This window comes from Hylaeus volcanicus, chromosome 1 (genome assembly GCF_026283585.1).
Source record: "Hylaeus volcanicus isolate JK05 chromosome 1, UHH_iyHylVolc1.0_haploid, whole genome shotgun sequence".
Lineage (NCBI taxonomy): Eukaryota > Metazoa > Arthropoda > Insecta > Hymenoptera > Colletidae > Hylaeus > Hylaeus volcanicus.
Window position 1 is genome coordinate 4,195,972 of NC_071976.1, and position 14,349 is coordinate 4,210,320.

General features: G+C 40.6%; 1 protein-coding gene across 1 annotated transcript in view; it reads left to right on the forward strand.

Moving 5' to 3' along the window:
• Positions 1 to 3,538: 3,538 nt before the first annotated feature.
• LOC128874783 (LON peptidase N-terminal domain and RING finger protein 3) overlaps positions 3,539 to 14,349 on the forward strand; it is a 64,661-nt gene continuing 53,850 nt past the window's right edge. The window contains exon 1 of the mRNA XM_054119849.1: positions 3,539 to 6,553. Coding sequence (XP_053975824.1) covers positions 5,986 to 6,553 — 568 coding nt within the window. The 5' untranslated portion in view covers positions 3,539 to 5,985. The remainder of the gene's footprint in view (positions 6,554 to 14,349) is intronic.

Sequence of the window (14,349 nt, forward strand, 5' to 3'; positions counted from 1 at the left end):
ATACAAAAGTGAGGATCGATCGTCAATTGTTAATTGCCTTTTGTGCAAAATATAATTCCCAATGATTGGCAGATGTCGCTTGGAAAATATGATTCTAGTTGAAATATGTTTGCCAGATTATCGGAATTTTATTGTATTTAAATCTTCGAATAAGAATAACAAGTTGTGGACCACCCTATTAGCAAACATTACCAAACATTATCAAACGCACGTATTATATTTTTTATAGTCCTTGCGAAGCCATATCGAGACTCGAAGTTTACTAGTCTGTTTACAAGTTTTTGTTTCCTAGACAGTTTCTTACTAATTAATGCGTCAATGCTACAGCCGTTCGTGCTAATTTGCGAACGCGGCGAAAGTAGCTGTCGGCGGTGTCTGCGCGCTGACGAAAAACGCGAGGAAATGAAGTCAATTAGGGTTAGCTATGCATGACGGTGGATTTTTACAGCAGAAAATTGAAGGCTTTGTTCGTTCGGATGTTTCGCGTTGCTCGAACCTAGCGACCGTGTTTACGAGCGCAAGGAAAACTGGGTAGTGCAGGAGGCCAGGATTCATTAAGCGCAATTACGCTTGTAAGTTATGACCAGAGGTAGAAGGTTAGAGCTTTCCATGTCGTAGGTTTGACGAACTGAGAAGGAGACTGACGTCATAAGCAGTCCACACTCGGATTGATCAAAGTAGATAGCGAATATTTTCTCGACGTCTACTCGCGACATTTCGCAAGCAGTAAACGTGAACGATGAAAGACAGGATTGTAAATTCTTCGTTCAGTCGGATAAAAATTGAACGAAATCGATGATGTGTCGTATATTTAAACGTTGATTAAAGCAGACCAGGGCAAATTTTATTTTTACATGAAAAGAAGAGGTGAACTATTGAAATACTATTTATATACTGAAAAACTGTTTGAAATAATTTATTTCGTACTGTTATTTTCGATACGGTTATTTGAAAATAAAAATAATATCGGTCTTTTTGAAATAATAGTTATTTCAAATAACGAACTATTTCGTTATGCTCTATATCAAATGTAATTATAACATTTCAAATTGTGTTATTGTAAAAGTGATCACAGGTTTGAAAATGACTAAAAAATAAGATAATGTGTTATTTCATTTTATAGTTATTTGAAATGATTATTTTCAAAGGTCTGGATTAAAGTTTATCAATTTTCTACCGAAACGAAGATCAAGGTGATTGAACGAGTTCCACGGACACCGTGGAGTGATGTTCGTGCTTTGTTTGCGGAGAGATTTAAAGGCGTGAAACGCTTAGATAAACGGCAGAGTTGCAACCTCCAAGTCCAGACGATCGCCAGCCGATCGACGCGCACGTCAGTGCAGATAAGAGTCGCTGATTAACTGATAATTGGTTGCACACAGTATTCACAAAACATGTTTACGAAAATCTCACTTTGCCAATTTCTTGAAATCTACTTAAGGGCTATTTTAGTCTAGTGCTTTGTTATACATACAAAATTTTCTCGCTTCTTTTGTGAAATTCTGCATATGTTTATCTTTTCTCAATTTTCAACCAAAATTGAAGGGATGTACACTTTTCAGTATTTTCTTTTAGCAGTTCCTTCCTTTGAATTCGTTTTTACAAAATTAAATATAATTAATTCACATCTAAATACATTTAATAATTTAATTAAATGTCTATATCTATTTATAGCATTTTTGAAGTCTCTAAAGATTGGCCTAAACGTAACTACCTAACCACGAGGGGCAGGTGAAGCGAATGAAAGAAGCAGCCCACGCGAACAGCGACGATCGCCGTGAAAATTCATTTCTACGCGACGCGCGACACGTGTAATAGCGCGACGTAGTAATTAATAAAGGAATTAATCATGCGATAAGTAAGTAGGCGTTCGAGGCGTGTGTTTTATCGTTACGTGTAAAACTTTGATTATTCGATGTATTACAAGCGATTATAATCAGAAAATGCAATCGAGAAAGTCTTGCAGTCCTTCGCAAGTTGAATGACAATAAATAATCGCTTTGGTATTCTATTTTCCTCATCCGTAATGCAGCAGAATTGCGTAGAACGTCGACTGTAAGAAAATCTGTTATTAGAAGAAACAAATCGTACCCGTGTAATATCATAAATTTGGAATTGTACATGTGATATCGTCTTTCTTACTTATTATTCTCGTGTATTTATTCTACGTTCTAATATGTTGAATAAAGTCTTTGAATAAATGAATAAATTAAATTTTTCTCAAGTAAAATATACTTTCGGTGAACAAATGATGAAGATATGCATTAATTATATCTTAGACGATCTTTGTCATTTACTGAAGCTGTACATTACGCTAAATATCAATACTGAGGTGATTCATAGTTAGTTCGATTTTTTTAGTATTTCTTTTTCGTGAATATTTTTACCGAAACGTTTGCGAGAGTTCGCTTCACTCACGTACGATTCATTTTTACGTTATCGTGCCACCCTTCAACGAGAATGTAGATTCTTATATAATGAATGTCATTCGATGAAAATATCTGTCATATTTTTCTATCACAAAGTTTTTGCTTTCATTTTTGTGGAATGATTATCGGAAATGTTTTTTGTCCCTACTAATACTGATAATAGGTGTTTTATTGTATAGACAATACTGAGCTGTTTTACGTAACTAGTGAAGAGAAAGAGAAGTACGTACGTAGATTGTTTATTTTGGCACAGGCGTATTACGTATACGACACTAATCGACTCCAAAGACTATAAACAGAGCACAAAGGGAAATCTAATTATTCCAAATGTGCGAGGCCACGCTGAATTCAGTTATTCAACGTTAAAACGCACAAACTTTTGGAATTTCTAAAATTTTCATGATTTGGGACGCGAAATTTAAAAAAAAAAAAAGAACGTAAACCTTCGAAATTCTTGTTAAAAATATACAGAAGCACGACCAATAATTATATTGCTATAATTCGCTTGTTATTAAAGCGAAGTAAGTCCAGTTTCTTGATAAACAAAATATTTAGGAATAATACTTAAAAAAAACATGTTGATTAGGTCCATAAAAAAGTTTCAGTGTCAACGAGGTAATATTTTATCGTGATTATGTGCTAAACAGAATATAAAAAAAAAACCCATTATGGAAAGGACGTGAATCCCAAAATACGAATAATTTAGAGTCTCTACAATAACAACGTTATATTCCTGGACTCTCAAGCTTAGCAAAACGTAAGGACGTAATGGACTTACTGTCGGAGACACAAGTGAAAAGAATAATCATATCATCAAAAAACAACATTCAAATTATAAAATTTAACTTTACATATACACATATACATATACACAAACTACAATACATTAGCTCTTTATGCTTGATAACATTTTTCCTAGGGCAAACTAGCATTAAAAACGATTTTGCGAGTATTTGTCGTACTTCTTACAGATTAAATAAAATCAATGAACATAAAGAAATAGATATTTTATTTTAATATTCTATGTATCTTTACAACATAAAAAACAAAAGATTTTAATTATAAACATTGTCGTTTTTCATCAAAAGGTATAATAATATAATTCACGAATCTATTATTATATAGGAGATTTTATTATAGAAATCTATCTTTACACGTCTGCAAACATATTAAATCAATAAAGACTTCAGCAAACAAGTGTCTGTTGGGTCAACTAATAGCTGGAGACGTTATAAAATATGGAATAAAAGATCTCGTCGCTGTTTTAACGTGCACCATTCTACGCTTTCTAAAAGAATCTATAAGACACATAGAAATCTATTCATAGACTGATATTGTTATCAACATTTCGAAGTTCAACGAAGCCTAACATAAACAAAGACTCTGCTGCCTCTTCGTCGTCAGTTGAGTCACCGCGTAAAACCCAGTGGCGACTGAGAGTCGCTCTCCGAGTGCAAGAAGGTTAAATCCACATCCAAATGGATCGAATAATTTGTAAACAGTTCCATTTTCCACAGACGCAAAAGACAACATTCTCGATTCTCCAGGCCATGTATCGTACTTATCTTCGTCAACGATGAAACTATTCAGGCATTCTGAAATAGTCGGTAAACAGGTCGACGAGCACGCACGGTCCAAAGTAGAATGAACCCTCGATATCGTGCGCGCGCGTTACGTCTGACGCGTGCTGGCATCATCTCCTGCCGTAGGACACGCGCGCTCGTGGGCACGAGAGTGCATCGGCTGCACCGCGCAAACGTGGCCAGTAGACAAGTGCGTAGAGAGTGCGTCTGCGTAGTCAGCTGCCGGCGATGCATACTCGCTCACGCATGGCACACGACGAGGGAAGCAGCGCACGCAGGTCTGGTCCCTCGATGCCGGGTAAAACGGAATACCGCGACGTAGAGCAGGCATGCGCTACTGCTCATGCTCAGTAAGATTCCTAGAGCCCGGAGAGCCCGAGGCTCGCCCGTGGAATAATTGATCCAATCGAAACTCGACTCGCTCCCGCCACGTTTTGTGCACCGACGCGAGCTCTTTATGTAAGCTCCCAGGCGGTCGCGCATCCCGGTTGCTTCGTCCGCGAGTTCCCGACGATAAGGCAGTGCGTTGCCGCGTTTCAAGAAGGGGGAATCCCGTCCCTTCGACGATTCCACTCGGCGAGTGGATGAACCACCGATCGAGCACAGACAACGCGACGGGAGGCAACAACAAGTGTCCTGATTGAACGATTCACCGACCCTCTGCCGGCTGATCTGGTCGCTTGCCACGGCCAGCAACCTGTTTACCGTAATTTTCCGTGAAAGTTTACGTGCCCGCTACCCCCGGCGTAGCTTCGTTCTTCGTTTCAAGGACGGCTCAGCTGCTGGCTACCCCAGAAGCGCGGGTAGCTCGCGTCAGGACGCGCGGACAGGCGACGCCGCTCGATACCCTCTTGCGCCGCCGAGCCTGTTGATACTCGGAGAGTATGTCATCCGCGAGATGAACGGGACTCGTACCGTACGCCGCGGAACAAAGGAAAACGCGATGAAGATTCATCGATCAGCCTTGCGGCGACGCTCGACGGACAGCAGACGACGCTGATCTTTGGACAGGATAACGGAGAACGTCGACAAACAATGAATTCGTCCAAACTTCTGGACCGTTACTCGAAACTCGGACGGTACGGCGCCAAGTGGGCCGAGGGGATGATCTGAGGGAGAGGAGTGTCCCGATAACGTCGACAGGGGAAAGACATCGGGTTAAGGGAGGATCTACATCGTGGCAGGATGACTCCACGGTTAATCTACGTAACCGGGGGGTGTGGCTTGATACCGTCGTACCGTCGCACACGTAGAACGTAGAATCGTTGACACAGTCACGGTCCGTGGTATCATGAAACAGTTGGCGAAGTAGACGCAGCGAGAAGTCGAAGGTGTGTGTACCGTCGCGCGGCGCTGCCGTCGCCGTTTGGCTTGCCACCACGGTTGTACCGACGCCGTCGCCACCACCACCTCCATCGCAACCCCGCTCGCTGCCCGGTTGGTTTACGTTTCTGACAGTGGCCCGAGCGAGCGGTGACAACCGAGGCGGCAGTCGTCAGTGCGCCGTCGTGCTGTGCATAGCAGCTGTGTCTGGCGTGCTGCTGTTCGCCGTGAATTCTACTTACCGCGTGGCCGGCCAACTGTCAAACGTGTTCGACGAATCTACTTATCGAACCCGAAGCTTCGGATAAAAAGCTCGCGGCCGACGTTCTCGTATCGCAGTGAAGTGTTTTCCTCTCATCGGGACGTGGCTACACGGAGGAGAAAAGGAATCGATACGATCGCCAGTTGTTTTCTGTTCAAATGTTGCAAAAGTGTACCGTTTCTCTTTTCTTTTCTTATTTATTTATTTTTTCTTTTTAAATAACCAATGAAATAAAATGCGCGCCGCGTCGAAGTCTCGAAAACAGTTGACAGGTGGATTCTGTCTCGCGGTTTACCCCGCGATCGACGTGAGCGCGTAAATATCGGAGCCAACCAGGCTCGGATACTCGGAAACTTCCTCGAGGGGTGGCTACTGTTTATCAGCAAAGATGACCGAGTTAGCGCAAGAAGCGTTCGCCTCGCGCAACTATCGGCTGGCCGTCGAGATGTACGAACGAAGTTTGAAGCACCAGAGCGCCAGTTTCGAGATGCTGATTGGTTACGGGGACTCGTTGGCCAAGTGCGGACGGATCAGGGAGTCCATAGGGGTTTACTCGAGGTGTTTGGCGGTAAGAACCATGCCAACCGAAAGACTGAAGCATCTGGCCAATGCTCTCCTGGAGGAACTGGCCGGCGTTGCGGCGTCTACGAGCTCCAGAAGAAAAATCGAGACGTCCTTCGCGTGTCCTTTCTGCGAGGGTACGCTCTGCCAGCCGGTGACCACGAACTGCGGTCATACGTGTTGCAAGAATTGCGTGGAGCTGGGCAAAAGCTGTCGCGTGTGCGGACAAAAGATCGTCGCCGTGGGTGAGACCAACGTGCTTGTTCAGAGGCTCGTGGAAAAGTGGTGGCCACGCGAGGCGGAGGCCAGTCGAGCTAGACACGAGGGTGACATCCTTATGAAGGAGGGCCACCTGGCTCAGGCTCTCGAGAGGTACAACCTCGCGGTTCATCTCGGTGAGTGAACATTCGCGCTTATTTTCTTATCGCGTGTCTGGAACTCGAAACGTCTGCGCGGACGTGACATGGGTTTGTGCGCGCATTCGAGGATCTTTGTTTCAAGTATCATTTACTGCTAATCGGTGTTGACGTTCGGTTGCCTGACGTCGAACAGGTGGGGATGCTACCGTTTTCTCGGCGTGCTTTGGGGAAAAGTGTGCGATCGTCTGGACTTTTGTTTCTTTCATACAGCTATTCTTAACCATTTTTTGACGGCGGATCGGTTTTTATTGTTTCTAAAAGTGTTACCACATTTTGAATTTAGTTTGAAACAAGCATCGGTACAAACGTCACTTTCATCTATTATCGATTTGAAAATCTTGCATTTTAGATGTATGTTTATTCTTTACTATATTATATTCGAATAACACATACTCGAATCATTTCAATCATATTTATATTTAAACTTCTGCTCGTTTTGAGTTGAATCTTTCTTTTTGTCGTATTTCTGTCTTAAGAGGAGAATATAGAATTCTTGTTGGTATAATTATTCAGGATTCGGAACCTGTGCTGTGAGGTTAAAAAGGTTAAGAACCACCGGTTTAGAAAGATTGCTCCAACGCTATTTAAAGGGCGGTTTGTATTTTCTTAGGAAAGTAGAACTCGTTATGCTTTCCTTTTTTGTTTTTCAATGTAACAAGGTGTACGGCGAGATTCGATTCGCGAACAGGAAAGTTCGATCGAGCTACGAAATTCTCGGCGGGGATTACAAAGTAGTTACATAAAGTTCATTACGAAACAACGAATCCGGATAACATTACGAACCGCAGAAGATCGAATTAATTTGCATGTACCGATTTCAATGATAGAAAAACGTAGCCTCGGTTACGAACGATTAAATTTTATCGTCGTCCAATGAGCGAGAAGTTTGAAACGCGTCAGCTGTCAACGAACTACAACGATAATCCGGATTCTTTAAATTGGACAAAAAATAGGCTCTGCTACGCGAATGGTATTCCATTCAAATGTTCATATTTACTACGCTCGAACTCGTCTGATAATGTTATCCGTTTTTATCTGTCAGTCAAAGAAAGCTTTTTGCTGCGTTTCTGGTTTTTATGAACAACATCGACCGTGAATACGGTCGATCCTCTTTGTCTCGTTCGTAAAAAAAGCAAGATGAAGGCCTCGTACCTCTTTCCTTGAGTTTATGTAGCGGTCGAGTTTTTGTCGTGCAGACTATTTTTCCTTTTCGGCGGTTTCTCTGAATCACCTGGTGTTTTCGAAAACATATTTTGGACGAAACGTGTCAACTAGTTGAGCATATTTTTCGCAACACGATTGTACAGGAATTGGGCACGTTTTCCTCGTTGCGAAACTGAAATTCATTTTAAGTTAATTTTAATTTCAAATATCGATGGTCTCGTTTGTTCTGACTGATATTCGTTTCAAGTCTTCGAAGGAAGATAGTTTCAACTTCTAGGAATTCGTACTGTCTTGTTATTATTGCAAGTTTTATAGAAAATTTCAGCAAATATACGTTCAACGAAAACTTTAACAATGGATAAGACTGCTTATTGAGTTTATAAAATATTTGTAAGGAATATTTAACTATATTTGTTTTAATTGGAAACAATTGTATGTTTAAAGAAGTTCTCCGTTTGAATCGGTTCAAAATAGCATCTCAAGGAATATAGATTTTGGATACAGTGAATGTTTTGTTCAGTATTTTCATTATTTATGCGAACCGCTGGGAATAATAGTACCGTAAACTTTAACCAAGTTCAAATATTCGGTTACCTCCATATTCTTGTTTTTGACATTAGATAACACGTTTCAAGTTCTATTCTAAGTGCTTCAAAATTATATTCAAACTGTTACGCAATCAGAAAATTAATGCGAAAATTAGAATAGGTTTGGAGTGTGTTTCGTAACGTTATTTTTACATAGTTTTGCATGCTAAAGATTAGTCAAGCTTGCTAGCAGCTTATTACGTAAAACTACGTAAACCAACAACTGAATAATAGTGTCAATATCCTCAGCAAAAAATATACACATATACCATTTGTTTCCAAACCACACGTTCCCAAAAAACGATTAGTCCTATAACTACAAGCGATGAACGCATAGGTATTACATTCAAAGGATTTACTTTTAGGATTTTGGTTTATAAGGAAGCACGCCTGTCGCCGTTGTCGTGATGGACACTTAATTTTTCGAGACACACGATTTAAAATAAAAATAAAACTCAAACTGCATTTTATTCCTTGTTCAGCTCCAAAATTATTTACTTGCTCATAATAAATTTTTCAGGAAAAAGAATATTTCGGAATAGAGATATTCCGAATTATCCCTATGAAAGATAATAAATTTCTCTTTTCATTTATTTAACGTACACGACTACGAGTGATTTCAACTTTTTGAGATGGATTACAAAATAACCCAGCATGCATGAAAAGCCAAGCTAAAGATGGGATAGTTTAACCTACCTAACTCGAAATGTGTTAAATGACATCACCTGTCACGATCGATACTAATCACGTGCACTTTCATGTAAAATTGGAAATATTTATTCAATACCATCTTTGATTGAATAAAAAATGAAGTCTTGGAGGTATCCCAAATTGCAAAACCTTTTACTATATATTTAACATTATCAGGAAGGGGCCAGATCAGTATAATTACTTTTCTATCTCAATAAAAGACCCAACATTTCGGTAAAAACATTGTTAATACTAGTTTCAATAAGAAACTCGAAGTATTTAAAAGTCGAATTGATTTTCTTGACGCTTCTCTCGTTAATTACCTCCTTCCCTCCAAAAAAAAAACCGAATACCGAAGAAACTGCTCCAAAGCGCGCGCAATGCACCGTGGTAGGAACGCATTCCAAGGATCCCGTGTGCTCCGGGCAGATAAAGCGAGCCTGCACCGGGCAGGTAAAGCGATTCCCTCGATCCCGCTGGAAAGAATAACTGAATCGATCGCATTCCGTCTTCTCCCTCTTCGCTGCATGCCGAGTGCACCGAACGGGCGCCTCCGCGTAGAAAGGGAGGCGGCTGCGTTCGAACGCGAAGACGACGACGTCGGTAAGTTCACGGCCAGTCTGAGTCGGTTCTTATATAACGCTTCGGGGGAGACAGAGAGAAAGAGGCTCGGGGATAGCCGAGTGAGAGCCCAAGATTATTCCGAACGCCGCGGCCGTGGCGGACCCGCTCGGTGGGACACGGTGCACGTACCGAGAACACAAAGACTTCACTGGGATCTAGCGAACCGAGCCGAACCGAACCGAACCGAACTCTCGCGCGCTCTCGCCACGGGAAATCTAGCGCGTCGCGTAACACGTTCGCTCCAACTGAACGCGGCACGTGCCGCCAGATATGCTTTCCCACACGGGTTCCGATTCCATCTCGAATCGGACGCTTTTCCGAGGAACATCTCGAATTTTCCGGAAGTTTAACCTACGGTGGGTGTAGAAAATATTCGTACACCGAGCAATTTCCAAAAAAAACTATGTGAACTGTATAATTTGTTAACTTTCTTCTTTTATAAACAATGATATTCTGCATATTCTTGGAAATGTCTAGAATAGATACAGTACGAAAAGATTAGGTATTTTGTGTAAGTGAGAAATCAACAAGAAAAAAGAATAAATCGATAGATAGACAGAAGCAATAAGTATTCGTACAAGGGTTAAATTTTTAAAACTTCATTAAAAAAAAAAAAAAAGAAACGATATTTACATTAACTTATAAATAATTAATACTTGGTGGGATTTCCTTTTGATTTTATAATTACCGCAACTCTTCTAGGCATTAAATTAACTATCATAAATGTCGATGTTATTCGGGGTGAGATCTTCTTTCATTCCTGTATTACAGCATTTCTATTCTGAACAATTACAATACGCATTATGTTGAATTGCGCGATAATATAAAGTTTTCGTTGTAATATTGACGGTATTCAACTAGCTGATATCTGACCAACTAATTTTAACGAACCTATACTAAATTATTTTCTATGTGAAACACCTGCACTCTATGCGTTGCAAAATGATGACTGTAACGTTGATTCGTAACCGAGGGGAAAATGAGCATCGCGCGATGGCAATTTACGATAACGATTTGTACTTAAAAGGGAGAGAAAAACTGCGGTGACTCATTCGACGCGAGTTTGTAACTGCCTTTTGAAACGAAATGGTGGAAAAAATCTAGGCACTGAGACTTATAATTGCTGGCAATATTGCACGCTCTGGTAGTTGCATGGTTACTAATGATTGATTTGTCATTGTCTAAGAGTTATACAATGTTCCCATTAACATTTTTGTATTCTGCATTGGTCTATTCGTTCAATCTTATCCTGTTGTATTAGCGTTCCCTTATCCTCTAGTTCTCTGAGAAATGTTGTTCATTTAGAAGTGTCTCGCTAAATGTTAATGAATTTAAATATACATAATTCAGAACAACAAAGAGTCCATTTAGAATTGGATTGTTTCAGTTATAGTTATTACGATTTTATAATACAAGTAGAAATTTTGGTCGATATTTTAAGGCACGAAATATTGTTATATTATTTTATACAGAACGTGGTATTTATATTATTCTAATACATGCATCTTTTAAGATGATCAAGCTTCGTCACAATTATTGCTGGTGATCTCCAATTTCCTAGTAGATTGTTCACTTCAGTCTACTGTAAATCCCTGCATAACACTTTTCTTTCAATTACGTTACATTGGAAGACAACTGGTACAACTTTTTCAATAATTTATAGTTTTCATAGAAATATTGAAGTAAGGGGTAAAATGCAATATTTAATTACTAATGACTTTCATCTTTACAATTAGAAGATACACAGGTATTCTTCTCGCAATAACATATCAAAATGTACATGATCTTACTAACAACATTCTCCAACAACAATCTGAAATAATATTCAAGCGTTGAATCCATTATTTTTTTTTCACGATTGACTTTCAGAAGTGAGGATTTTTATAATTTTGAAAATATTATTTCTTCAACCTATATTTACTAGGATTTTCTATCCTCCATTTAACGTGTACCATTTGCTTTGAAAGTTCTGAACCCTTTTTCTTTAACACTCTATACGTACATGAAGATCTCAATGACTCATGTCTGCATCATGCGAAGCCAAGGTGTTAATACACCCTGAAGCTGCAGCACGCGGCTAATCGCGGCTGACTTTCATTAGTAGATACTATCCGCGGGATCTTCTCCGTAAAACGTAATCTACGATGACGAAGATAAAGAGGACGATCTCGGCAAGGACGATTAGTCACGAAACCGTAGCTTACGTGTTATCGCGGCTACGCGTCATTGTTCTTGGTAATCGTTTACCAACGGTATCAGAAAGAGACGACGCATCGCGATCGCGTAGTACCATCGTGAGAAAATACGAGGCGACCATAAGTCAGTGGGTGCTCGGTGAAGGAAGATTTCAGCGTAGCGTTACCGCATCGAGGACAGAAGTACGAGTCAACAAAATCCGCTCAGATTTATATTTCGCAGAAGAGAACTGAATTTGTGGCGCAATGTTTCTAACTTTATTGGTCGTGTAGGTGGTCGCGAAGTTGTTACGCGTAATTTACAAGTCTCTCTATCAAAGCAATCGCAGCGTTCGAAATGAAATGAAAAAAGTTTGTGACTGTGAAAGTATCAATTGTATGATCGCAGAACTTGTCGCGAAATGATTTACGTACTGATTTCAAAAAATAACCCTTAATCCTTTCCGACCTCGCATGACTCTAAAATCACACATTATTTACATTGTTGGTTTCTGATTTAATGATATTCTTCTCCTCTTTCTTAAAAGCACATAAAGTGCGCATAGTGAAATATTAATATTGTTGTGTCGCTCTATCACGTTCTGCATATATTTTCTTTAAGCTTCCCGTGTTACCACGCACCACAGTACATAAAATCCTCAGTCAATAAATGGCGATATAAACTGCCTCAGACTGATTTGTTTTGAAGCCGATAGCGCGTGCAAGCAGGATTATAAAAAGTTATTAGTGTAATAAACTCGAATCGAGTTAAATCTACGCAAAAATGTGTAGACATTATTTTGAGTCGTGCGTCAAGTTAGAAATATGCCAGTATATATAAAAGCAGCTTTCCGTGGATATTTCGCGCACAGTGAATCAAACTAAACGATATATAAGACACTATTAATTTATTCCCGCGATACGGGACGCGGCTAATGGCTGCCACGAACATCGTATGGCCATACCGGACACTCCGTATCGCGATGCAGCCGGGAATATGAAAATTACGTAACACCGTCGACGCAGAAACTAAATTTAAAGAAGCAAAAACGAATCGGGCGTAACTCTAGAATGGAACATCTGCACACACGCGGACTGAACGCTTCTTTGCTTCGCCTGCACCTGCACCGTCCACCTGGCCCCTCGAGCCAGTTACGGTAATTTTAATTTCGCCTCTTTGGCCAGGAACTAAACTTTCCTTCCACGTTACACGGTCCTCGACTCGATTTCGATTTCCTTGATTTCGCTTTGATCAATTTTTCGAGTAATTTCGAATGTGATCGAAGGAAGCCGTAATAGTGGAGGTATGTATATATTTTGAGACAAATTCAATGAAATTATTTCACTCTCGATTGATTTATTCAAATTGAATTGATCCAAGCGAATTGTCTACCGTAGCTCTTCCTTCTTTATGTTTCTTTGTTCGGGAAACGAATTCATGACATGTATAATTCCCAATGTGAATAACACGTTCGTTATCGGATGACGATGGAAAATTTATTGATTGCTGCAGCTAATGGCGATGGTCGTGTTCCACGCTCGTTCAAGTGGTTTCAGAACTTCTGTAGAAGGCGCGACGCACGATTCAGCCTCGGTTCTCTACGCATGGGGCCAGTTCTTGAGCAAACATCGTCATTTCAGGAGAAATAGAACGCCGGAGAACAATCAGACGAATTCAACGTTTATTGGTAACGCATCGCGCGGGTGTTCCGTTTCAAATGCTTGGAAACGATATGCATTTCTGTCGACGGAAGCTAGGTCAGGGTGAGTTAAGAGACGGAGCAGCTTGCATTGTCGAGAATAAGCGGCTTCGTGACGGGCACGATGTTAATTTCGTCCTCCGGGTAGCATTGTCTCGATGCTCCTTCGAAGAACAACGTACCGCGAATCCTGAGCGGTGACTTTCCCGCCTCGCCGTGACGCTTTCTCGAGTTCGTCGCACGTATGGATCCCTGCCAAACTCGGCACGCTTTTGCTCCTTCTTACCTTTATCTCGGTTGGAAAGGCGGCGGGAGGACGTGGCCGCGAATTCTAAAGAGCGCGAGAACGAGAGACCAAGGACGCATTCGTGGTGTTCAAGTGATTCGCAAAGAGAGCAACGAGAACGACATCGTGTCAGGGCCACGATCAGCCGGAGGCCGACCAGCCACCGATGGAAACGAAGATTCGCAAATTTCGCGTGTGCCTTCTCGTTTAGAAATATTAATCTTTCTATCGACGTTTCAATCTGTGATCGACTCTTTCGTGGTTCCTCTGATTCGCAGGTTCGTAAGATAAATTTTGTTTATTCTAGTGGCAATTATACCAGAGGCACTAGACGTAATTATTTTAGTGGGTAACTCTATTTGTTAAAATAAATTAAAAATTGCGAAATTACATTTGAGAGTTTGTGTTTAAATTATTATCGCTGAAAATACTCGGAAAACATTTTATTAGTATTTTTCATTATTAGAGAAGATAAATAATAACTTCAAGAGCAGCCGAATTAATTGCCACTAGAATAAACAAAATTTATCTTACGAACCTGCGAATC